Source organism: Macrotis lagotis, chromosome 2, assembly GCF_037893015.1.
Source record: "Macrotis lagotis isolate mMagLag1 chromosome 2, bilby.v1.9.chrom.fasta, whole genome shotgun sequence".
NCBI lineage: Eukaryota > Metazoa > Chordata > Mammalia > Peramelemorphia > Peramelidae > Macrotis > Macrotis lagotis.
In genome coordinates, this window is record NC_133659.1 from 64,288,814 (window position 1) to 64,314,898 (window position 26,085).

At 36.3% G+C, this 26,085-nt stretch overlaps 1 protein-coding gene across 2 annotated transcripts in view; it reads left to right on the top strand.

Moving 5' to 3' along the window:
* The first annotated feature begins 5,458 nt into the window (after window positions 1-5,458).
* The window catches only part of LOC141512781 (putative dimethylaniline monooxygenase [N-oxide-forming] 6), a 36,176-nt gene continuing 15,549 nt past the window's right edge, over window positions 5,459-26,085 (top strand). The window contains exons 1-4 of one of the 2 annotated variants that reach the window (XM_074221991.1): window positions 5,459-5,629; window positions 14,515-14,652; window positions 17,920-18,108; window positions 21,728-21,890. In XM_074221991.1, the coding sequence (XP_074078092.1) occupies window positions 14,521-14,652; window positions 17,920-18,108; window positions 21,728-21,890 (484 nt within the window). In that variant the 5' untranslated portion in view covers window positions 5,459-5,629; window positions 14,515-14,520. The remainder of the gene's footprint in view (window positions 5,630-14,514; window positions 14,653-17,919; window positions 18,109-21,727; window positions 21,891-26,085) is intronic. The other variant, XM_074221990.1, reaches the window with a different exon arrangement.

Consider the following 26,085-nt stretch of genomic DNA (forward strand, 5'->3'; position numbering starts at 1 on the left):
CAAGTTTTTTTTTTATTAGTTTTTAAGAAATTTTTTAAAATGTCTTTTTAACTATTTGATCTAGCAATACCACTATTGGGTATATACCCTGAAGAGATGATGCAAAAGGCTAAAAACATCACTTGTACAAAAATATTCATAGCAGTGCTGTTTGTGGTGGCAAAGAATTGGACATTAAGTAAATGTCTGTCAATTGGGGAATGACTGAACAAACTGTGGTATATGTATGTCATAGAACACTATTGTTCTATTAGAAACCAGGAGGGATGGGAATTCAGGGAAGCCTGTAAGGATTTCCATGAACTGATGCTGAGCAAGATGAGCAGAACTAGAAGAACACTGTACACCCTAATAGCAACATGGGGGTGGTGATCAACCTTAATGGACTTGCTCATTCCATTAGTGCAGCAATCAGGCACAATTTTGGGGTATCTGTGATGAAGAATGCCATCTGTATCCAGAGAAAGAATTGTGGAGTTTGAATAAAGACCAAAGAATATTACCTTTAATTTTTTTTAAATGTTATTTTATTATGCAATTTTGCTATCTCTTAAACTTTATCTTTTTTCCTTAAGGATATGATTTCTCTCTCATCACATTCAACTGAGATCAATGTATACCATGGAAACAATGTAAAGACTAGCAGAATGCCTTCTGTGGGGGGGTGGGGATGCAAGAATTAGGGGGAAAATTGTAAAATTCAAAATAAATAAAATCTTTCTTTTATTTAAAAAAAACTGAAAAACAAAATGTCTTTAGTGGAAAATGTAAATAATTTAAAATTTTAAATGTCAATAAAATGTATATTTTAAAAGTTATTATTGTTCATAAATACTTTTGCATCAATTAGTATTCTGGAGTCTCACTGGAATCATAGTTAATTGAAAACAATAAAAGAAATAGTAGAAAGAGAGGTCCAGAAAACATAGTTCATCCCAGGGAAGATACATCTGGGTGAAAGATCAGGTAACAAGCAGCCAAGGAGCCATATTAGGCCCTATTTGAGAACCAAGAAGGGTAATTCAGAAAGGAGACACAATTCTGTAAAGGACGTCTCTGGCATGTGTCCCAGACTGAAAATGATGTTGAAAAATAGCATCCCATAAGTCTAATAACTGAGACTATTATTGTCTTCTGACACTAAATCTCCAATCTTCTCTGATCTAGTACCTACAAAATACTACTAGGAAATTTCCCCAAAAAAAATTGTTGCCTGGAAATATCCCAATTATCTTATTGAAAGAGCTATAAAAATCATTCCAAATTGAAGTAAGGAAAAACAAATTACTTCTTAGCAGGGCTAGCCCTAGCCTGGAGTTTAAGGACCTAGTTTATCTTCATCAATTCAAAAGAGATTAATTGTGTGCACAATAATGTCATGAAAAATATCAAAATATTGGAGAAATACAAAACAAGCAAAAAAAAGATTACAGTCCTTATTCTACTGGAATTTTTCATTCAATGGAAGACAAGAGTCCTGTCTCATATGTATTTTAATCTCCTAAGGTCTACCATAGTGCTTTGAGAAGTTATTGATAAATATTTGTTGAATGAATGAATAAAATGAATAGATTCACAACCCATCTAAACCCAAATGGTGGTAAGCACATGAGCTTTTGGTAATCTCTATTGTTATTCAATTGTTTCAGACTCTTCTTGATCTCATTTGGGGTTTTCTTGGCACTGGAGTGGTTTGTCATTTGCTTCTCCAACTCACTTTACAGCTGAGGAAATTGAGACAATTAAGGTTATGTGATTTGCCCAAAGTCACACAACTAGTAAATATCGAGGACTAAATTTGAACTCAAATCTTCCTGACTATGAGCTGGCACTCTCTCCACTATGTCATAAAACTGCACATTTTTAGTCATTATTTACTGACAAATTGACTTTCAACTCTCCAATAAAAACTCCCTCTCAATGACCTTGGGAAATTCAATCAACCACATAAATCGAAAGAAGTTTTCTGAAGTCATTGAAATAGTGTTAATTTGTAATTATTTTAATACCTAAAGAAAAAAAGTTTACTGAGACAAAATTAGAATCCAGATTTAAGAGTTAGTGAAACCTTATGGATCATTTACTCCAACCTCCTCTTTTATAGCAAGGAAACTAAAGTCTAAAATAAGTTGAAGGCCAGGATACCTACAATTCCAAATTCATTCTTTTCTGTTGCTCAACACTGCCTCTGGACTGTACCTGATCTTCCAGGGATAAAGGGCTGACCATCTCAGTAGGCACCCCATTCCATTCTGAATAGCTCAAATTGTTCCAGAAGCAGTATGGCAAATATAGAGAGTTGGTCTAAGAACTGGATACAAGTCCTAATATATTACTAAGTGACCCTAGACACTTAGTCTATCGATGACATAGGTCAGTGCTGTCAAACTCAAAACCTGAGCCAATAAACCATACATACCATAAGGATTCATGTGAGCCACATATCAACTTAGAAAACCACAAATTAATATTATCTAGATTTTACTGTATTTTTTATTTTATTACATATTTTTTCCATTACACTTTTATCTGGTTCTAGTCATTATTTGGAGTATTGTAAGTCATATGTTTCATACCTCTACTTTAGGCAGGGAAGTCTATTAATTGCACTGCTACTCTGCAGTGGGTTTCCTTAGCATGCCAATATCAATTAAATCCACAATGAATAGTGATAGAAATGGATGAGAAATGATTTTGGAGCCTTGAACCCAAGACTTACTTCTGACATACTTGTTGACTGATCTAGAACAATTATTTAACCTCTCAATGTTCTGAATAACTCTCTTAGGCTTTAAGTTGTAGAGAAGATACCAACATGAATTAGTAGACAGAATGTGTTCGCTTCCTAAAATACTGAAATTACGGTCCTAGGTCTATCAAGAATTGTTAGAAAACTCCTTGTTACATTGAACTACTATTCATTTTATTCACTGGTTCCTGCCAGAATTCATTATGAAAATAACAAATGAAATATCTGATTTTAGGAGTGTTCTTTCCAAGTGTTCTTTCTCAGTGTTTAATACTCTTCATTGGCCTTAACAATTAAAAAGTAGGTGGATGTTTAAATGGTTTTGAGTGGGACTATGACTAAGTGAAGCATCTCTCACATTTTCAGTGAGTCTTCCTTTTTCCCAAAGCTATGTCAGCAAGAATTGCAAGGTTTTTACTTCTCCAAGGTCAGGTGGGAATAAAGATTATACAGCACTGTGTTGATCGACACCCATATATGGAAGGATACAGAATTATCTCTCTGATAGGGTAAAACAAATTATTTCTCTTTGATAGGGTAAAACTGAATCTGAATCATTATGCAAATAGGACTTAAAATGCTCTGATTGGCTTTATAGTTGCGAAAATTTGTGAGCCCAGCTATCTAACCAATAGAGGACCGATGGGGTTGGGGCTGCATTAGGGACTAAGATAAAAGGGACTTGCCCACCTTGGCACTTTGCACTCCTCCTAGATGTATAACTCATGTTATGGATGTTGTGTCCTTTTCTTGAGAAGAGCAAATAAACTCTTTTTTGTTCTCTGGACCAGGTCTTCTGATTATTCTATATACAGAGAATTGAAGTTGTAACACATGGTTCTGATCCCTCACAGTTTGATTTGAGAGGCACCAGGTAGGACCTTGTGTCAACACATTGCCTTCTCTAGCATATCCAAAAGTCCACCATTAAAGATTTACTTTCTAGGCTATTGAAGATAGTTCAGTAAAATGCAGGTCTTACTGGGGATTGGCAATAGGACAAGGGCAGCAGTGAAAGCCAGGTGACATTGGATCAGAGATTAACATTCAACAGTGACAGCAAGGACAGTGCAGTGCTCTGCAAGAGGCAAAAGGAATGGAGGAGAGGTCCTAAACTTAGGAAGAAAGGTACTAATGGAAGACTGCCCCAAGGTAAACTTTTTACTTTGTAATTTTGCCCAGGACTGACCCTGGTAATGTCCTTTTGGTTATTGTTTTTACTAAGCTATCACTCTCAGAGGTTACTTTTGCCCACTAGAATCAAACAAACAAAACTTTCTTTCAATCCAGAATCCAATAAGAGGTGTCCTTAGAATCCAGGTGCTGCACCTGTGTTTGTGTTCTTCATTGTGCCAAAGCATTAATGAACAAAAGAATGGCTGTTCCCTTAATCTCCCACATATCTCAATTTACAACTCTGATGTTGCTGGGAAGTGACTAAATTTATTCTCTCCAATTATAATCAATAGGTACTTCTTATGCCCGAATCCCATTCCTTTCCCACAGGTTTTACTAGGACTTGTTTTGTATAAAATATCAGGTGAAAGGGAAAGTTCTCTTTAAGAGTAACTCCTCCCAATTTTACATCACAACCTATTAAAATCACATTTGTTTCCTCCCACCTTTCTAGATCTGCTCATGATTTGTAAGAAGCAAGGCTAACTGATCCAAAGGTAAGAAAACAAGTTCAAGGAAAAAAGAGATTGTGTCTCTTGGAAAAGCCAGGACCACTTCCATCTTAAGCAGAATGGTATCCATGGAAGTCAATTGACAAATTACAGATACATATACGTATATATATATAGTTCTGGTCAGTGTTCAGAATCTTGGCATATTTCCAGTCAAAAGATCTTTTCAAATCAGGTAGCATTGTAAGAAATCAGAGAATCATAGATCTTAAAGAATTCCTGCAATTATGTTACTTGCTTCTGTCTTTAGAGAGAAAAGGTATCATCTTCAATTTTTGATGAGGCAATTGGTCAACTTTCTTCATTTTTTAGAATAGAATACCTAGACCCAGAGGAAAGCATTTTGCTTAGAGGCAAAACAGTAGTTGGATCTTAGATGAAGGTCACAGAACTAGACCTATGATGAAAAATAAAAAAACAAACAAACAAAAAAGAGAATAGAATTAAAATTTGTCTCTGCTATTTACTGTGCCTGTCCCCTTAGGCAAGTTTCATGATCTTTAAAATGAAAAAAAATTTGAATAAATGATTTCTGAGGTCCTCTCTAGCTCTTAGACTTTGGTTTCTGAGTTCTGTGGAAAAAAATAAACTTCTCAAAACTTTATTGTGATAAAGGATTAATTTCCTTTAGAGAATACTGGCTTTATATGAGTCATTTTGCCAAACCTAGTAAGAAATTAAGACTCCAAGGTATCTCCCTTTTGCTAATTAAAAACTAAGAAGACAATGTTCAGGATGTGAGGAGGCCTTCCTACTAGAAAGAGATAACCAGAGTTTATGTTAATCTTTGAAAAAAATCATCTTGGGTGGAAATACGGCACAACTCTCATGGTTAGGCCACTAAGGATGGTTAATGATTTTATCCTTATTCTTTATTTTGCGATAAATATGCCTATGTCTCTCCCCCTCCCCCCCAGTTCCTTGTGACCATCCTGGAAATAAAGAGATTTTGATGGTAAATCTCAGAGAATAAAACTTCATATCTAATCTATGCTTTTCTATTACATTATTTTAGCTCTACATTCTTAAGGTTACAGGTTATACGGTTCACAGTTTTTGTGCAGCAGACCAAATCCAGACACATGATTTGGAAAGAAATATATTTTTCTTCCTAATAACATCACAAGAAGGGATCTCAAGAAAACCAGGACATATTTTGAGTCTTGCACAATTTAAGTGTCTTTCTCTAAAGGTGAGTAATGCTATTTTTCAACTCAATTGAACTGTTGTTTTCTTTGAAGTTGAAGTTTCCCTGAGAGTTTAACTCTGGTTAAACCCGCCCCCTGGTTTTAGGAATTCTCAAAGGTTAGTGTGGCATTTCTTTGGTGCAGGGACCTAGTGGTTAGATTTGTGTGGCACCTTTTTAGTGAAGTGCAGGGAATTTGCATCCCTTGTCTATATTATATGTATTTTATTCGTGTTTTATTGTGTCTTTTGGTGTGTTTTGGTTGGTTATTGTTGTTTAATTGGTTGCTGTATATGATCATGGAACAATTTACATCTAGGATTAGAGATTCAATAGGAAGGATACCTGCTTTCTATTTGACTAAACATATATGATTCATTTCTATATGACTCTAATGACCATTCATTCATTTTGTCAGCATTAATATAAATTAACGAGTGATAATCCTAAATTATGTTGGTCAAGATGGGGATCTTTAAAAAGAGCTAAATTGAACTATCTTATAACAAAATTAATTTTAAAAACTAATAAGGCTTCTAAGAAGGACTGGGAATGTTTCCATCACTGATTTAGTGAGATGCTACAAAGTAAACACAAACCTGAAATTTCTTGGAAAAAGTTTTAGCCCCACATGATTCGTCTTCCTCAACAACCCCTCCTCCTGAGAAGTTAGCCACTTCTCCAAACTTCTCACCTACTTCTGTTTATATTTCTTCTCTGACCTTGACTTCAGCCCCTCTCCCTATAGAACCACCATATTATACAAAACTTATCCTTCTACCCTGCCTAAAAGCTCTGGCTTGTCTTCCTTTTTCAGCTTCTGTCCCTCCCCCTTATTCATTGCCCTGTTTACCTTCTCTTCCTCCTAAAGACTCTAGTTTTGGTGGATCAATTCCATCACAAACCTAGGTCTCAATCTAAATTCCAATAAAACGATCTGATCCCCTCTATCCTTCCCTCTGTAGTCCTAAGGAAACCTCTGCATGTCTTTCTCCTCCCCCTGCTGAAAGTCATCCTAACTCATCACTCACTCTTCCTTCTCCTTTTCCTTTTCGTTCTCTTCCTTGTTCTAATTTTGCTCACTCTCACTCATTCTTTTTCTTCTCCTCTTTGTTCTAATCCCCCTTTTCTCCTCCTATTTTCCCTCATTCTTATCTAGGTACCATTCCTTCCTCTCTTTGCTTCTCAATTTCTTCTACTTCTTCTGTTTCATCTCCTTACCTCCCCAATATTAAACCCTTCAATACCTCTTTTCTTTGTGCCTCAATTTCTTCTCCTTCCTCTATAATTTCATCTCTTTCTCTTCTCTCTAATATCCCATCTACTCTGTTTTCCTCAATTTCTTTTTCTGATATTTCTATCTCATCCCCTCCTTATATTTCTGCTTATTCTATTCAATTTCACCTCAATATCCCTTCCTATATTATTTCTTCTCATCCACATTCCTCCATCTCCTCTTCCTCCTCTCCTATTTATCCCATTGTCCTTTCTTCCTTCTCTTGCTTCAAGAGATCCTGTTTCTAATGAGGTTGCCCTATCTCCAGATAAGATCCCAAATCCAGAACCTATTGGGATTTTACCCTTTTAAATTAGTTAAGCTGGAGGACAGGTTACATCTGATATTAAACTTTATACTGTCTCACAACTATGGGAAAAAGGTTAATTGCAGGCTATTAAAAAAAAGATTTTCCTGAACCCCCTATAAAGATACAATAAGCTTAAGTGATGAATTTTAGACAATCCTATTGCCCTGGAATCTCAGGCATTTGCCAAAAATAAGATGGAATAGTATTTCAATTTTTTGGTTGTTTATAAGAAGCTTTTCATGCAAATTCTAGTTTAAAACATTATCAAGGAGGAGGACAGACTCAGTTTCTCTCTTTAACAATCTTCAACCTTCTCTGTCACAGAATAATTAAACTTACCTAATCAGAATGGCAAACTAACCATCCCCAATTCATAATTGAACTAACTGCTCGGCTAACACAAACCTTAGTAGTTCAATTACTTTTTCCAGGGAAAAAAAGGGATTTGAGATCACGGAAAGATAAGATGTATACTATGCAACTCAAGCAGTTAATCCATTTGTACTAGTAGTCAGTCTGAGAATCAAGTAAAAAGGGTTTGTCATTATTGCAAGAAATCAAGGCATTGGAAGAAACAGTGCAAAAATTTGAAACACAACAAAAACCAAGAATTATAAAGCCCTTCCCCACTGCCTTAGGGGTGCTCTGAGGTAGATGTGCAGGATCCCATTTGTACATTTCTAGGACAATTGTCCATGGTAATACATGGCCACTCCATCTGTGTTCTCGTAGATAGTGGGGTTACACTATCAGTTCTGGATCTTGGTAAAATCCCCTTTCTCTTCCTCAGAGAATATTAATGGTAGGGGTGTTTAACAAGCCTTTCCTAGCATTTAAAACTTCTCCTCTCTTTTATTCTGGGACAAGACCATTTTCAGCATACTTTCCTTCTAGTTCCTAAAGTCCCTTATCACCTTCTTGGTTGTGATATTTTTTCTTTCTTATCTATTGTTTTCAGATTCACACCACTGTTATCAGCTAAATCATTGCTCTCCCACCTCAGTTCCTAAGAAACCCTGTCTCTGCTACTTCAGTCTGTTGGGAGGGAGTCATTGGCCCTTGCCAAGGTCCCACTCCAGTTATAGACCACACATCATTTGGACATTGGGCAAATTGTGACAGACATCCCACTAAAGCTCCAGATTGATCCTTCTCTTCCTCTCCCATGCACTGCTCAGTATCCACCTCATTGCACTGCTATTGAAGATGCTAGAACTTTCATACAAATTCATAGTAACAGGGGGATTCATTTTATGGGCACAGACTTTAAACAAAGTTATATATCAAAAGGATTGATTATTGTATGCACCTCCCCATGCAAATACATAATTTTTCCAGTTGAGGAAGGCTGGAAATAAGGGTTAGAGGCTTGTACCCGATTTATGTGCTGTTAATGCCATTGTCCTGTTGTTTTCTCCTGTGATACCCACCCCCCAAACCCTCTTATCTCTCATTCCTCCTTCTGTTACTATGCTCACTGTAGTTGATCTATGTGATAGACCTCCCAATTTTCCATTCCTGTTCATCCCAATAATCAATACCTTTTTGTTTTGACATGGAAAGGACAATTTACATGGACAGTCTTGCCCCAGGGGTTTGTAGAAGCCTCTTCACATTTTTGTGATTTGCATGATAACCTCTCTCCTTTCCCATGGTTCAATTTTCCTTCAATATGTGAATGATCTATTACTGTGCTCCCTGATTTAATTTCAGGAGAGGAGGTTGTTGTTGTCTCACATCCTAAGCTTTAAGTGATCAAAAAGTTTCTCAAGTTAAACTGCAGTTTTGGCAGACCTTTGTGAAATTTTAGGGCATCTAATATATCAGGGTACTGTCTCCCTTGCTCCTTCCCAAGTTAAGGCAATCCATGATTTTCTCATACCCTCTTCTAAGAGACAGCAAAGGGTATTCTAGAGTCTTACTGGTTACTATCAGCCTTGCATACCCAAATTCTCTATTTTAGTTCACCCCTTGTATATGACTCTGCAATATCAAACTCCTGACTCTCTTTGCCTTTCTGAAGAACAGTGTGAGGTTATAAGTCCCCCTCCCTAGATCTTCTTAATTATTCTCTTTCTTTTGTTCTTGAAGCAGCAGGAGTTCTTGAACAGAAACATGGGGATAGATGTAGACCAATGTGGTACTATAGTAAGCAATTAGATGCTGTAGCTGGAGGTCTGCCACCTTGCTTAAGGAGTGCCATTGCCATAGCTGAGACTCTTAAACAGGTTATCATACTGGACTCCCTAGTGAACCTTGTTATTCCTCATGTAGTTGAGCCATTCCTCAACTCATATCACACCCAAAATTTATCAGTTGTCTAGCAAAACTTGAAACCCCTTTACTGACTTGCACCCCATGTCACCATCAAAAGACTTAAAGTACTTAACCCTACTAAGTTTCCCAAAAATTGCCCCAAGTTTGGAAACAAACCAGTCTGTGAACAAAGACCACAAACCTGATCCTTCACAATTTGAGATCACCTGTTTCCCCAAGAGCACATCTCACAGAAACACCCATTCCTAAATCTGACTACACAGTGTTCACAGAAGGCTCCTGTCTAAGGAACTATGAGGGTTATGGCATCAGCATAGTAGATGAGCTACTAGAATCTGGTCAACTGTCCTCTGCTCACTCAACCCAGCAAACTGAGTTGGAAGCAGTATCTGGGGCTTGTGAAGTAGGAAAAGGACTGACTATTAGTATCCATAGAGATAGCAGGATATGTTTTTGGAGTGGCACATGATTTGGGGATGTTATGGAAGCAAAGGGGATTTTTTTTAATCTCCATTGGGGAGTCCATTAAAATAGCAAAAAAGTTTCCAGTTTGGGGGGAGGCTGCTTCTCTAAGCAAATGGGAATTGTTAAAACTGCTAGCCATTCTCATAACTCCACCCCTGAGGCTCAAGGGAATCAGTTGACTGATAAGATAGCAAAGGAAGCTTTCTTCCCTAATTCCTACAAATGATCTTCCAAGCCCTTCCTGCAATTAATCTAGAAGCTTTAACAAAGACAGAAGCCTTAATTTCTCCAGAGACAATATACCCAATGGGAAGCACAAAGGTGCACCTGAGACCCAGAAACAGAACTTTGGAAATATGGACTCTGAGTTGTCCTCTCCTGCCAACTACATCATCCATTACAACAGTATTTGCATCATTTGAGTCTTTGGGGTGCTAATAAGCTTTATGAGCTCACTTCAAATGGGGAATATCAAGAAAGATAGCTGAGGATGTGGTATCTAAATTTCAGATTTGTCCTCTGTATAATCCTTCCAAACCTCTCAAACCTCCCCTAGGCAGTTTCCATGCCCCTTCTCTCCATTTGTGATCTGGCAGACTGAATTCATCCTGCTGCCCCATGCAAAGGCTATATGTATGCATTAGGTATGATATATATGTTCTCTAGTTGGATGGAAATTTTTTTCCTGTAGAGCAGCAACCACTGGAGTTGTAGGGAAAAATTTATGCAAACAGCTCAACCCTTATTGAGGAATTCCTTGGAAAATTCATAGTAACAAGGGGATTCATTTTATGGGCAAGGGCCATAGAGCAATCCTGGAAGCCTGGGAAATTCATGAGCATTTACACTGTGCCTCTCATCTCTGGTGGAGAGAACAATTAGAATGCTGAAGGAACTGTAAGGGAAACTAACCTCTGATATGCTATTTTAATGGACTCCCCAGTGGAGAGTAAAACTAAACTCTGATTGCCCTTCTTGCTCTCCAGTTCCAACAAATGAGAAAAACTAAATTTTCCCCATGTGAAGTTATGGGGAGACCAACCTCTTAACACTGGCTGTACTATCTCCTCTGGCATCACTTTATCTTCAAGAATATCTTAAGTTTTGTCAACTGATTCACCAAGTCCAGGACCTTGTCTCTCAGTGTCATTCCTTACATCTATCATCCAAGGCTAGTCCTCTTAAATCCCCTGGAAGAGACATCTGAGAAAACATTCCTCCCTGACTGGGAGGGACCTTTCCAGGTATTACCACCAGCACAGCTACTAATTCCAAGGGATAGATGTCTGGATATATCTGTCACATCCAAAAACTGCCCCCAAACCTGAGTGGACATTGGATGATATCGGAGACCTTGCCCCGCAACTCCAATGAGATTTTTAAAAAAACTATATGAAAAAGACATTTTTCCATTTCAGTCTGGTGGGAAGAAAACTATTCTTCCTACTTAAGGTTTATTATTAACCCCACATACTTAACAGTTATGTAGTCCTAATCTCTGTTCTGTAGTATGTTTTTATTTCTCCAGCTCTCCTCTCCTGCTCTGCAGGATCCTTTTGTTGTTTCTCTGTAGAGATTTATTATTAGGAGAACAGGTAGCAGGTCAACCTGGGTAAGATAACTTTAGTGACCTCCCCTCATGTATGGGCAGTTCAATCATATCTGTCATTTCGTCTGTTGTTGGGATACTATCTATCCTTGATTTTATCCTTTGTGACCAAAAATGTTCTATTACCCTGGTGAATATGATGATGACATCTGTAGTCATTTCCCATCGGATGGTAGAAATGAATGCCCCTTGGTCAAAAAAAAAAAAAGGAACATTTAAAAAATAGTTTCCTTTCCTGATCTATGAAGAACAATTTTTGAAGACCCTTTTTTTTTGGCCTGCAGGTGGTCCTCTGTACACCATTTGACTCAAAAGGCCAGATTAGTATATTTGGTATGAATTTTGTAATAATCACTTTGCATTTTAAAATATAATATAATAATTCTATGATAAATATATTATTAGAGATATTGTTTTCAACCCGTTTATGTAAGTAGGGCTTACTATATTTGAAGTTTTTTATTATTACTCATTTTTTTCTTTCTCACCATTTCTGTAATGATATTTGGGTTACATCTGAAATTCAGAACATCTGTAGAAATATATGCAAATTGTTTAAGAAACACCTAAAGATATTGTTTTGAAAGGATTCCAGAAGCAATGATGTGTTGGTCATTTTATTTGAACATGGATAATAAGTGAGCATATTAATAGAGAATGTTGTTTTTAAAATATTTGTTTCCATATGCAGTTTGAGATTATTGTATTTATACATATAAATCTTTTGGTGATAAAATCACCTGTATAACATGGATAAAATTTTGTGATTTTTTTTATTACTACAAGATTATGATCACTATGTGGCATTTTCTTATCTTTTAGACTATAAAATTTAGAGCTAAATCTCTCACTGATTATGGGAAATTGCTAATAAAGATATCATAGGACTAAAATTAACTTTCTATCTTGAGTCTGAAATCCAAATGTCAAGGAAATTTAGGTTGAGTCAATAGTCTATTGATGCCAGTAACCCAATGGGAGTTGGTCACTGCAGGTGACAGGCTCACTGGGACAAGATTAAAAGAGGGACTGTTCATTCGATCTGAGGTCAGACTCTTTTTGTCTTGTTTTCCCAACTGACATTTGGAAAATGTCTTACCTGGAAGTTTTAAAGTCTGGTTTAAGGTATTTGGTTATCCACATGACCTCTATCTGGAAATGGATAGACAAAACATAAAAAATAATATATATAAAAAAGCATATGTCCCTGATCTTTATTATAAATTGCTATGATAAAGTCAGGTGATCTTTATTAAAATCAGGTTTAGAAATTTAAGTCATTTGGTCAAATTTATCAAAATTCTAATAACCAGCTAGGCTAATAAATAGTCTTGTCAGCCACATGTTGCTGTAGTCTCTTTTGAAATATTTTAAAGAGAAAATAATTATTCAGTTATTGATTTTTTGATTCATTTTAAATACTAGCAAAAGGTAAAACTGCTTTCTTTGTAAAATTACTAGGATACTCTCTGTTCTAAAGTGATTATCAAATGTATATTTACAAGTTCAAAATTAACTCATAAATATTTAAAGAATTTACTTTTTTTGTTAGATTTTTCAAGGCAATGGGGTTAAGTGGCTTGCCCAAGGCTACACAGCTAGGTAATTATTAAGTGTCTGAGGCTGGATTTGAACCCAGGTACTCCTGACTCCAAGGCCGGTGCTCTATCCACTGCACCACCTAGCCACCCCTAAGAATTTACTTTTGAAGAAAAATCTTCATTTTTATGGATATATTTTGTTAAGTGGAATACCCTTCAAATGGAAGTATAAATGATTTAAAAGAATAAGATAATGGCAAAAACAAAACTAGTCTTATTTCTCTTTATAACTAAATACAAATTGTCATGTTCTAAGAAACTCTGGAGTGTTTATTTTTGTGTGATGAAAAATATGAGTTTTTACTTGTTTTAAAAATTGGGTTAAGAAGTTCTTCCACTAGAAAGGAAAAATTCCTAAAAGAGAACCTCTGGAAATAACATCTGAAATCATAAAACTGCATCAAAAAGGGTTCCAGAAGAAAGAAAAAAATAGAATAGATGACAATGTTATTATTTATTTCCTCACTTTTGCATTTATTTGCATGGGTTATTTAATCAAAGGGGACTCCCCCGTTTTTTCTTGTGATCTCTGTAACTTTCCTCTTGATTCTGTAAAAACATCATCTATTCTTCTGCCCCTTCTTATAAACAGACCTTAAGTTTGTTGCCTATCCATTCTTCCAAGCGAAACTAGATCTCCAGGATATGCTACTTCTCCTTCCAATATGCCCCTTATTTTTTCTACACCTCTATAGTTGATCTATAGTTACCATAATAATGTCAGCTGAGATCAAAATGGAGGTTTGTGAAAAAAATTTCTCAAAACTATATTGTGATAAAAAAAAAACCTAATTTCCTTTAGAGAATTCCGAGCTTCATATGAGTCATCTTGACAAACTAAGTAAGAAATTAAGACTCCAAGGCATCTCTACCTTTGTTAATTGAAAACTAAGAAAACAATGCTCAGGTTGCAAGGAGACTTTCTCCCTAGAAGAGATAGCCAGAGTTTATATTAATCTTTGAAATCTTTGGATAGAAAAATTGTGTAATCTCATGGTTAGACCACTAGGGATGGTCAATGATTTTCCCCTATTCTTTGTTTCTTTGTGATAATCTTGGATGACCTAAAGGTTTTGATGATAAATCCTAGAGAATAAAACTTTGTCTAATCTACATCTTTCTGTTATGTGTTATTAACTCTATATTATTAATGCTATAGGTTTTAGGGTTGACAGTTTAATGTTAAGGCCATTCTAAGAATAAATAGAATTGGATCTATTAGAATATAACTCTATGTATATGCTAGTTTGAAGGGGGATGAATATGAGTCATGTCTGGGTGTATAGAACAATCTGGAACTTTCCTACTAACCCTTTTGGTGAAGAAACTCTGTTTAAACCTCTGTTCCCATAGGATACCATGGTGAAGAAAGTAGCTATCATTGGAGCTGGGGTGAGTGGCCTGGCCTCCATTAGAGCCTGTTTGGAAGAAGGTCTTGAGCCTATCTGCTTTGAGAAGAGTGATGATATCGGGGGTCTATGGAAATACTCTGTGAGTTGAATTTCATGATGCCACACTGGAAAGTTGACATAAAACAAACCAAATTTAAACTTGGTGTTTGAGAGATGGCAAAAGCTTCAAAATGGCAAAGGAAAACTCATTCTCTCTCACTGGACTTGAATCATATCAATCCAAGTCTGTAACATTCCATTTTCCAACTGAAAGTGGCATCCAAGACATTCTCAGCATTATGATGAGACCTCAAAGTAGAGGGCGCTAGACTAGGAGGAGTAGATGATACTTAAAAGTGTCAGATTTGAAGTTAGGAAGACCTGTCTCAAATACCTCCTAGCTAGGTGATCCTAAAAAAATGACTTTGCTTCTCTCATTTTCAGTTTCCTCACATATAAGATGGGGGTTATGACTACCTATCTTATAGGGTTGTTTTGAGAATTAAATGAGATGATACATGTAATGTGTTTTGCAAATATTAAAGCATATTTTAAAAGCTAAATATTATTATAGCTACTGTGAGTTATTTGGAAATTACTCAAATATATTTCTTCAAAATAAGTTCATGGATCTATAGCAGAAGAGATTTCAAAGATCATCAAACTCAATGGCCTCATTTTGGAGGGTCAGGAAAGATGTGAATTGTCTTTCTTACAGAAAGTAATCATCAGAGGCAGGACTTGATTGCAAAACTTTTTTTCTACTATATTAAATTGCCTCTTTAATTAAACCATGGACACCACTGAAATTCTCTCCAACTCTTTAGTAAATAGTCTTGTTGCCAAAAAAAGCAATTATTGCCTCTTGATCAATCTTTTGATAATAAGTGACTCCAAAGTTTACTAGGTTCATCCTCAGTCAAGATCCACCCAGTCTGTCACTGAGCCTCTAAATGAGATCTTTCAAACCTGTTAGGGTTTATACTTTGACAGCAAGATGGATTTAGGCCTTTCAAGCTTGAAAGGTTTAATAGATTAGAATAGATAAAATAAGAGGTTTTTAATAGATTAAATTGAGAGCCAGAAGCTTTAGGTATCAACTTTGGGTAGGACAAAATTGATTTTCTACTGTGAGGAAGTTTGACCAGGAAAAAAATAACTTACTTTGACAGACAGTTGAAAATCAGGGGGTGCCCAAGGGCTTTGAGGAGGATTTCGGAGTATTTGAACAAAGGTCAACAAAAGTTGAGGTTGTGAAATGTTGGCAAGATGAATTTGGGCGTGCATGTTGAGAGAGAGAGAGAGAGAGAGAGATGGTCTCTTCATCATTCATCCCTTCCAAACTCAAACCTGCCTAGTTTACTGAGGGAAAAAAAAAACTAAACAAGAGTCATGGGTAGAAAGGGGTTTTGGAAAATAGCATCAAAATGGTCAAAATATCAGATATATGCTTGGAGTTCCAGGTTCCACCCTGAACCCCCACAGCAATAGATGTCCACAGCAACCATAGCATAAAAGGTCAGAGATGCTCCTATCAAACCTACAGCAAAGCAGAGATGAAAATTAAGGACTCATAAGAGGGAAGCACCTAATGATGTTTGAAGGGCAGCTATGTAGAACTGGGTGGAGGAGGGAAGACTCATCTTCCTGAGTTCATATCTAGCCTCATACACTTAAACCTGTTTATCTGAGTTTCCTCTTGTGTCAAATGAATTAGAGAAGGAAATAATAAACCATGCCAGTGTCTCTGCCAAGAAAGAACACAAAGAGTTGGACATGACCGAAACAACTCAACAACATTGACAACAGCAATGACGTCTGACAAAGTCTGCATTTACTTAGATTTATTACAAAGTTGTAACTGCTTGGGTGTAGAAAAGAATAATTGCTAATTTATGAGTCCCAATGATACTGTTTCCATTTGTGACCTCAGGTAAATTAACCTGATAAGCTAAAAAAGACAAATATTTGTCCTTTGGCAAATACATTCCATATTGACAGTCTAGTCAGATGGAGGATTAATGGGATTTGGAGTCAGAAGATCTGGATTCTGACATTTTGAGGTCTGTTAACAAAACCTCTCCTGTTAACATGGGCAAGTCACTTAACTTATCTAACATCAAGTTCTGTAAGACATAAAATAGAGATAAAAATATTTATATAGGAAAGTGCTTTATAAGCATCAACATGAAATATAAATGTGTCTATTGGAAAGAAAGCTAGTGGCCCTGATTTCAAAGTTCTTGGTTACAATCTTACCTGACCCCAACTATTTTTGTGACCTTGGTCAATTTATTTAACCCTTATAAACTTAGTTTCCTATATATAAAATAGGAGGATTGATTTGGTTGACCCCTGAGGTCCTTTTCTGATAAAAATCTGTGAGATGATGATGAAGATATTGATGATGACAAATTTCTTTTTTGTCTGCAGAAGCATTATTTTGATAGAAAATTTGGGAAAGTTGTCAGAGATTTGTCAAGAGAATAAACTTCTGGTCTGTAATGTAAAAATTAACATGGACCCTCTGATCCACATGCCCAAGAGTCTACAAGGCAGTTTCTTATATTCTTACCAGAGCTTTCCAGAACAACTGAAAATCAGTCTTTCTAAGCCACCTAACTAAATATTTAGAGTTTAATATGATGAGGCTAAAAGGACAGATTATTTTCTAGAAATTATAACCCTTTTGCCAAGCTCAAGTTTCTGGTAAAATCAAAGGTCATCTTTTAGAAACAAACATTTTACTTATGTTGCTATATGGAAGCAAATTATGGTCCATTATTACCTATGAAGACCTAAAATTGAGTGTTACAGAAAGCAGCTAGATGGCTGGCGTCATGAAGACTTATCTTCTTGAGTTCAAATCTGGCTTCAGACATTTACTAGCCATGTGACACTGGACAAGGTATTTATTCTAATTTGTCTCAGTTTCTTGAACTGGAAAAATGAGTTGGAGAAGATAATAGAAAAATTATTCAGTATCTTTGCCCCCCCCAAAAAAAAAATCTCCAACTGGAGTCCAAAGAGTTAGGCATGACTGAAAACTTCTAAATAACAATAATAAAACAGAGAGGGCAGTGGAAAGATAAATGATGATTATGACCTGGCTCTTCTTCAGAGTTTTGCATTGGATATAACCAATGAACAATTATTAGAATTGAAGTGAGAAGTGGAGGACTTGAACTACATATTCCATCTTTGTAACCTTAAGCAATTTATTTACTTTCTTTGCTCCTCAGTTCCCTCATCTGATAAACAAGGGGATTAGATTAGATAATATATAAAATTCTTTTCAATTTTAATGTACAATGACTCCATAAAGTTTTCTTCTAGTTTATTATTTAAATTTTGCTTTTCATCCTAGGATCATGCAGAAGAAGGAAGGGCCAGCATTTACCCATCTGTATTCACCAACTCTTCCAAAGAAATGATGTGTTTCCCAGATTTCCCTTATCCTGATGACTATCCTAACTATATGCATAACACCAAGCTCCAGGAATACATAAAAATGTTTGCTAAACAGAAGGATCTTTTAAGATATATACAATTTGAGGTATGGCTTCCATTATCTGATTTTGTTCTTAAAATTGAAATGTATGGAATGAAGAGGGTATATTTGTACAAACAGTACCCCATTATGGAAATAGAGGGCAAATGTTCAAATCCTTCACAGACCTAAATGTGAATTATTCATGTGATAATTCATTAGAGGAACATTTCCCTCCATCCTGGATTTAAAGTATTCTAAAATAAGAAATAGTAGGAAAATGCCAAAAAGAGACATAAAGGCACAAGTTAGCATTATACCTATTGTGACCCTGATATTCCAAGAATAATCCAAGAACTCTGGAATAGTGATTTAGACTGCTGTAGGAAAAGGCTGACTCTAGGCTCCCCTCTAATAAGGTGTAAATTCAAAGTAATATGTCTCATAATGGGGATTGTGACACTAAGTGCAGAAAAAATCTGGATAAATGCTGAATCTATTTGCTTCCTTTATCTTCAACTAAATTAGCAAATATCACCTCCACACAAGATTCAGAGGAGGAATAAATATTATATATAATATTTCAAAAAATAATAACTTTTGATACATTCTTAGAACTCTACCAATTTTATAAAAAAAGAAGTGGGGGGGAAATTTTCTGAGTCATGTATTGGATTTCTGCTTATATATATTTTCTGTGAGGAGTAATCCTTCCACTTGATTATTAACCAAAATGATGCTAAAGTTAAGTGTGCCAGTATGTCATAGATTAAATTGACTTTACTGATTAAATTCAGATTATACAGGAGCTTCTCCCCATATAACCATTCACGGAATGAATAGAAGACAAAAGGTCTTTGTCCTCAGCCAGCAAGACATTCTCATCTCAAGCATAAGAGGATTGTATCCCACACTCTATAGGCAGTCTATCAATCAATCAAAAAACAGTTATTAATCAATTACCATGGACCAGGCACTGAGCTAAGCTCTAGGGACACAGAAAAAGATAAAAATCTTTGCCTTCCAGGAGATAACATCCTAATAGAGAAAAGAGCATGAAATTAATTAGGAGCATACAAAATGTGGTGGTGGTGGTGGTGGTGGTGGTGGTGGTGGTGGTGGTGGTGGTGGTGGTGGTGGTGGTGGTGGTGGTGGTGGTGGTGGTAGTGGTGGTGGTGGTGGTGGTGGTGGTGGTGGTGGTGGTGGTAGTGGTGGTGATGGTGGTGGTGGTAGTGGTGGTGGTGATGATCCTTCATTTTCAAAGGGGCCATAGCATCAGGGACGTGATGCCATGACATGTAAGTGAATTGAATTTAGTAGATGGAATGTAATCTTAGATCTCCTAATCTTATAATAGTTGAAGAAATTAGACAAGATCCCCTGAAGAAGGTAGAATTAGAGATGAGGGGGGAGACAATTCTTGGCATGGGGGACAAAGAGGGTTTGGCTCTTATTATTGACTTGTTTCTGAATTTGTTGTATAGTTTGAATCATATTGATCATCCTTGTGATGATATTAAAACAGTCTGGAACAGTATCTATGTGGTTCTGTTTTTTTTAATTGTTTTTTTTGGGGGGGGTGACAATGGGGTTAATATACTTGCCCAAGATCACACAGTTAGGTAATTATTAAATGTCTGAGGCCAAATTTGAACTCAGGTCCTTCTGACTCCAAGGCTGGTGCTCTACCCACTGTGCCACCTAGCTGCCCTAGATAAGATCTATTTAGATGATTCAATTAACCACTCTCCTCTCCTTTAATCCAATCATCGTAGAGATGATAAAGGGAGAGTTATTGCTTCTTCTAGTGGATACCAATCTCTCTACTTCTTTCTATGATTCTGCATCTTTTGTATCCTCTGGAAGCTTACCATTTTGGTACCTCCCATCTTTCTCTAATTTTTAATTTTTTCCTTATACAATGACTCCTTCCTTCTTGTTTATACACATGCCTTGATCTTCTCTGACCTTAAACAAGCCTTCAATCACTCAAGCTAATATTCTCTATTTCTCCTTTTTTTCATAGTTAAATTCATAGGGGAAAAAGCTCTGTACTCACTTCCATACTCTTCCTGAGCATTCATTTCCACATCTCTAGATTTCAACCCCCTTATTAAGATGAAACTATTTTCTCCAGGGTAACACAATTAGCATTTGGTTGTTGAATCCAGGGTTCTTTTCTCAATACTAATTCTTCTTGATCTCCATGAAACATTTGACACTGCTGACTACTCCGCTTCTGAATTTTTACACATTGCTCTCTCCTCTCTGGATGTTTATTGCACTACTCTCTGTTGATTCTCCTCCTACCTAACCAGCTTTTTATTACCAGCATCTTTTGCAGAATTATCATTCTTGACCCAATTCTCCAAGCATGAGTTTCCCTAGGGTTCTGTCCAGGGTCCTCATCTCCCTATATGTTCTTTCAGTAATCATAACAGTTGTTATTTTAACTATCATCTCTATGATGAGAACTCAAGACCCAGTCTCTATTGCATCTCAAAATCAACATGTCCAAAACAGAACTCATATTACCTCTCCCCCTTTTATTCCACCCCCCATCCAAACCTACAACTCTTCCAAAGATCCTTATTTCAATTGAGGGCACCACTATCTTTCTAGTCACCTACATTCATAACCTCAGAGCCTTCATCTAATTCTTCCTTCTCCCTCATTCATGACATCTACTCAGTAATCAAGTTTTGGCAACTCTGCCTCCATTGCCCTCATCAAGGTTACATTTTCTCTTTTTTGACTACTTACAATTACATGTTATCTCTCCTCTTAGAATGAAAATTGCTCTAGGACAAGGATTGCTGAATTTTTCCCTTTTTATCCCCAGGACTTAGCCCAATACCTGAGATATCATAGACATTTAATAGATGTTTATTGATCGTTTGACTCTTGCAAGAGTACATAGAAAGTGAAATTTGAGCTTGAAAGAAGGATCTAGGGACAGCTAGGTGGCGAAGTGAATAGAGAATCGGCTCTGGAGTCAGGAGCACCTGAGGTCAAATCCGGCCTCAGACATGTAGCTGTGTGGCCTTGGGCCACTTACCCCATTGCCTTGCAAAAACCTAAAAAAAAAAGGATGTACATTATAAGAATGAGGGATGAACTGTACAACAAAAACACAGGCACTGGGAGACAGAGCCTTGTGTAAAGATTGCCAAGAAAACCAGTTTGGATGGATTGCCAAGTCCTGGCAAGGGAGGAATATATAACTCAACTGGAAAACTCAGGATAGGTCCCAAGATGTGAAAGGATTGAAAAGGTTTTTGCTGGTTTGTTTTAAGAAAGAGACTTGGATATGTTTGAATGCTAAGGGGAAGGAACCAATAGATTGAGAAAAAGATTAAAGAGAAAAGAGATGATTTAGGGGACAATCTGCTGGAGTAGATGGAAGACATGAGAGTAAGAACCTTTGGGAAAAGGTGGATCTTTAAGAAAAGGACCACCTCATCATTAGAGACTAGGAAAAGAGGAAGAGAGACTGAGAGGGTGTTGCCAAGAGGTTTTGAAATGAAGAGAATCTGAGGAGAGAGAGCTCAGGATGAAAGATTTCAATATTCTCAGTAGCATAAGGAATATATTCCTCTGTACATGTATATATGTATGTATGCATACCCACAAATGTAGATGTATGTATTTATATGGGATATTTTTCTATTTTGGTTCCTTTAAGACAGTTGTCACTAGCATAAAGAAACATGCCAATTTCTCAGTCACTGGACAGTGGGATGTTGTTACTGAAAAGAATGGAAATCAGGAATCATCTGTATTTGATGCTGTGCTGATTTGCTCAGGACACCATGTGTACCCCAATCTACCAGTTGATTCTTTTCCTGGTAAGTATAAAAGATACATAGGTTTTCATGCAACATTTTGCTTAGGTAACAAATGAGTAAAAAAAAGGGAACAAAAATAGATAGCAGGGACAGCGGTGGCACGGTGGATAGAGCTCTGGCCCTGGAATCAGGAGAAACTAAGTTCAAATCCAACTGCAGACATTTAATAATAACCTAGCTGTGTGACCTTGGGCAAGTCACTTAACCTCATTGCCTTGCAAAAACAAAAAAAACAGCAAACTTTTGAAAAATTTAAGTTTTATTGATATTTTCTATATTTGTGATTCAAACATTTACTTTTTTGCTAAAAAAGAGGAATAAATTAACCTTTCCTTAAAGAGAAATTATATACTCGCATGTTTTATATGTATATATTTGCCCATAATTGTGCATTTTCATGTATATGTAGGTATATATGTGTATATTTGTATGTATCAGTATGTCCTTCATTCTCAAACAAGGCCAAAATAATATCACTGTGTTGGGGTCTGTTGCTCAGTCATTGCAGTCATGCTCAACTCTTCATAATCCCATTTGGGGTTTTCTGGGCAAAAATAGAATGATTCACCATTTCCTTTTCCAGGTCATTGTACAGATGCTAGAAGTGAGGCAAATTGAGTTAAGTGACTTACCCAATATCACATAGCTAATAAGTGTCTCAGGGCAGATTTATACTCAGACCTGGATCTCTGACTACTGTATCATGTAGCTGATACACACACACACACACACACACACACACACACACACACACACACCACACAGACACATTTATTTATCTAATTATTTACTTATTTATATTTTTATTGTTTTGCAAGGCAATGGGGTTAAGTGGCTTGCCCAAGGTCAAACAGCTGGGTTTGAGGGCAGATTTGAACTCAGATCCTCCTGACTCCAGGGCGGGTACTCTATCCACTGCACCACCTAGCCACCCCACATTTATTTATTTATTTAAAGAGAGAGATGTATGCATATATATATATGTACACAGATGTACATATATACAAAAATATATACATACAATCCATATATGTGTGTGTTTATTATATGAATTTGCATAAAGCTACCATTATTTATAATAGAAATAAATCAGAATCTTTTCCATTAAATTAAATAGTGAACAAAGAGTGCTCATTATCACTATTTCATAGTTCTGGAAATGCTGGCTGTAGCAATAGAACAAGAAAAAAAATCAAGAGAATAACCATAGGTAAAAAAGAAACAAAATTATTACTTTTGGAAGATATTATGATGGTGTATTTAAAGAAGTCTAAAGAGGTAACTTAAAAATTAATTGAAATAATAACTTAAGCAAAACCTACAGGATATAGAATAAATTTACAAAAATTATCAGCATTTCTATACACTACCAGGAAAACTAAGTAGAAAGAGGCAGATGACTACAAAATGTATACTACTTGGGAGTCGACCTTACAAGATATACATAAGAACTATATTAAATACAACTACAAATAACAGTTTACAGAAATACAGACCAAAATAATTAGAAAAATATCATATTCATCCAATGCCATATCAATCAACCAACCAAAGGATTACTTGCCAGAACTAAAGAAAATACTAAAATTCATATAGAGGATAAAAGCTCAATGAAAAGAAATGGGAATGAAAGGAGTCTAGAAGTGTCAGTCCTCAAATTATACTACAAAGTATTAGTAATAAACAATAGAATATTGGTTCAAAAAAAGTAAAGAGCTCAATGACTGACGTAAATTAGATATATAACATATAGAAGCAAATATTTCTAATATCATAGTCTCCAAGTAACATAAAGACCCCAGATACTTTAGCCTCCAATTAGCTCAAAGACCCCAGATACTAGAATAAGGAATCGTTATTTGACAAAAACTTGTGAGACTATTGGATAACAATAAGGAAGAAAAGAGAAAAACAAATACCCCACACTTTGTACAAAGATAATATCCAAATATGTATGTGACTTAGATGGAAAAGGACACATCATTAAAAATTAGAGAAATATGGAACATATTACCTATCAGATCTTTGAATAGGAGGAAAGTTCATTAGTAAGCATGGAATACAGAGGAAATTCTTTTTTTTTTACCAGATTATGATTTCCTTTATATTGTGAACTCTAGCAAGGCAACTCACTAAATATCCGCAGTTTATAATCTTAGAAAACTATCTTGATTACTAAAAGGTTAAGTGACTTGCCTAGGATCACAAAGCTAATGTGTATCAAAGGAAGGATTTGAACTTGTCTGCCTAACTCCAAAGCCAGCTCTCCTACCTATTACAGGGCTCCATCCTGACTTTTAATATGTAACCATTACAACAAAAACCTTCATAGTTACCTAGATATGGAAATAGGCATGTTTTCTCACAGGTAGGTGCCAAGGTGGACACTCCATTCTTCCCCTCCGGGTAGGTGGAAGGAAATGGAGGACTCTGGGATAAAGGAACCACCTACAGTCTGGGGATGGAGGTATTGCAGTCTCAAGTCAATGAATACATTTTATTGTGATAGAGGGAGGAAAGTTACTGGAACAAGAAGGAAAAAGCCTACTTGCCCTTTTGTTGATTCCCTAAGGCAAATCTGCCAAATCCCCCATTATTAAAGGCTCTATGTTTATGCAGTAGAGGATTTGAAAAGTCAAGTCAATAGAGAGAGGATCAGAAAGGCTGGAGGAGATCCCAGGAGAGACAAATGTCTTGAAAATCTGAAGAAAGGGGAATGTCAAGGAGAAGTTGACTGACAGTGTCAAAAGATGGATAGGTTAAGAGACATGTGAAGATTGTGAAAAAGCCATCAGATTTGGCAGTAGAGATCACTGGTAACTTTGAAATTGGAAGTCTCCATCAAATGATGAGGTCAGAAGTCAGACTTTTAGAAAGTTAGACAAGAGTAATAGGAAATGAATAGGAGGCAACTATTATAGAAAGCCTTCTCAAGTTGTGTAGCAACAAAAGTAAGAAGTTTAAGATCACAGTTAGTGGGGATGGACAGATCTAGTGAGGGTTTTTTGAGGATGGGGGAAGACATGGACATACTTACAGGTAGTAGGAAGCAGACTTTAGACAAGAAAAGATTGAATATTAATGGAAAGTGGGGTGATAGAGATTGTGATCTGCTTGAGAAGATGAGATGCAATAGGATCACTTCAGAATTTAGAGGGGTTTGTTTTGGCAAGAAGGACCACCTTGCCATTTAAGAAAGGGGTGAAAAGAGAGATAATATAGGAAAATATCTCAGATCTGTGAGATGAGAAAGAGGGAAGAAAAAGGAGGAAAAAAATTTGTTCCCTCCTGTGTTCTTGCACTATGCCTCTGAGTCTGTTATTCCAGGGCTTACAGAACAGTGAGGCTAAGGTTACAAGTTTAATGTTCATTCTAAACTGTTAGCTTGGCTTTAGAGTGTGTTCCTCTCCTCATCCAGCCAATGAACAAGTGTATGTATTAGAGTCACTAGGGAACATATTAAAAAAGAAGATGTGTGTGGATGTGTCAGCCAAAATTCTACAGGAAAAATAACTCAAAGGAATGTCTACAGTGAATCAGAACATTCCCAGAACCATGCCTTAACTCAAGTACTAGCAAGTATGGCAGACATTCCTAGAGCAATTCTTTCACATTACAGGATGATAAAGAAACTACATATATTTTGAAGAATTCCCAAAGAAGGCATGATAAGTTTTCAATTCCCTCTGTAATATTTTTGTCTTTGATTGCAAAGTTATATAGAATAACAACCTAGCTAGTTTCTTGTAGTTTACTCACTAAAGGGAAAGTCAAACCCCAAATAAACTGCAAATCTTTACAATATTAGGATTCAATTGACTATAATACATTAATGTCATTGAAAAATGACAAGGGGAGGGATATCATGTTGAACAGGCCTATATAAAAATGAGCACAGGAGAGCTAGGGGAATCCAGAGCACCCAGTGCAATTTGGCAAGGGAAAACATCTGTGTCCAACCTTGGTTTGACCAGGGTCTTGAGTAGGACTGTGGGACCTATACCTTCCCATAGATCATTTTATCTGTTCTAATCCTCTCCACTGCTAATACCCACCCACAACGAGGGTGATTGAGTGAAAAAAAATATTTTATATACATACATAAATATTAATCACTCTTGATAGAATATAAACTACCTAAAGGTAGAGATTACAACATTGCTACCTTTGTCCCTAGTACCTGGAGCTTAATAAA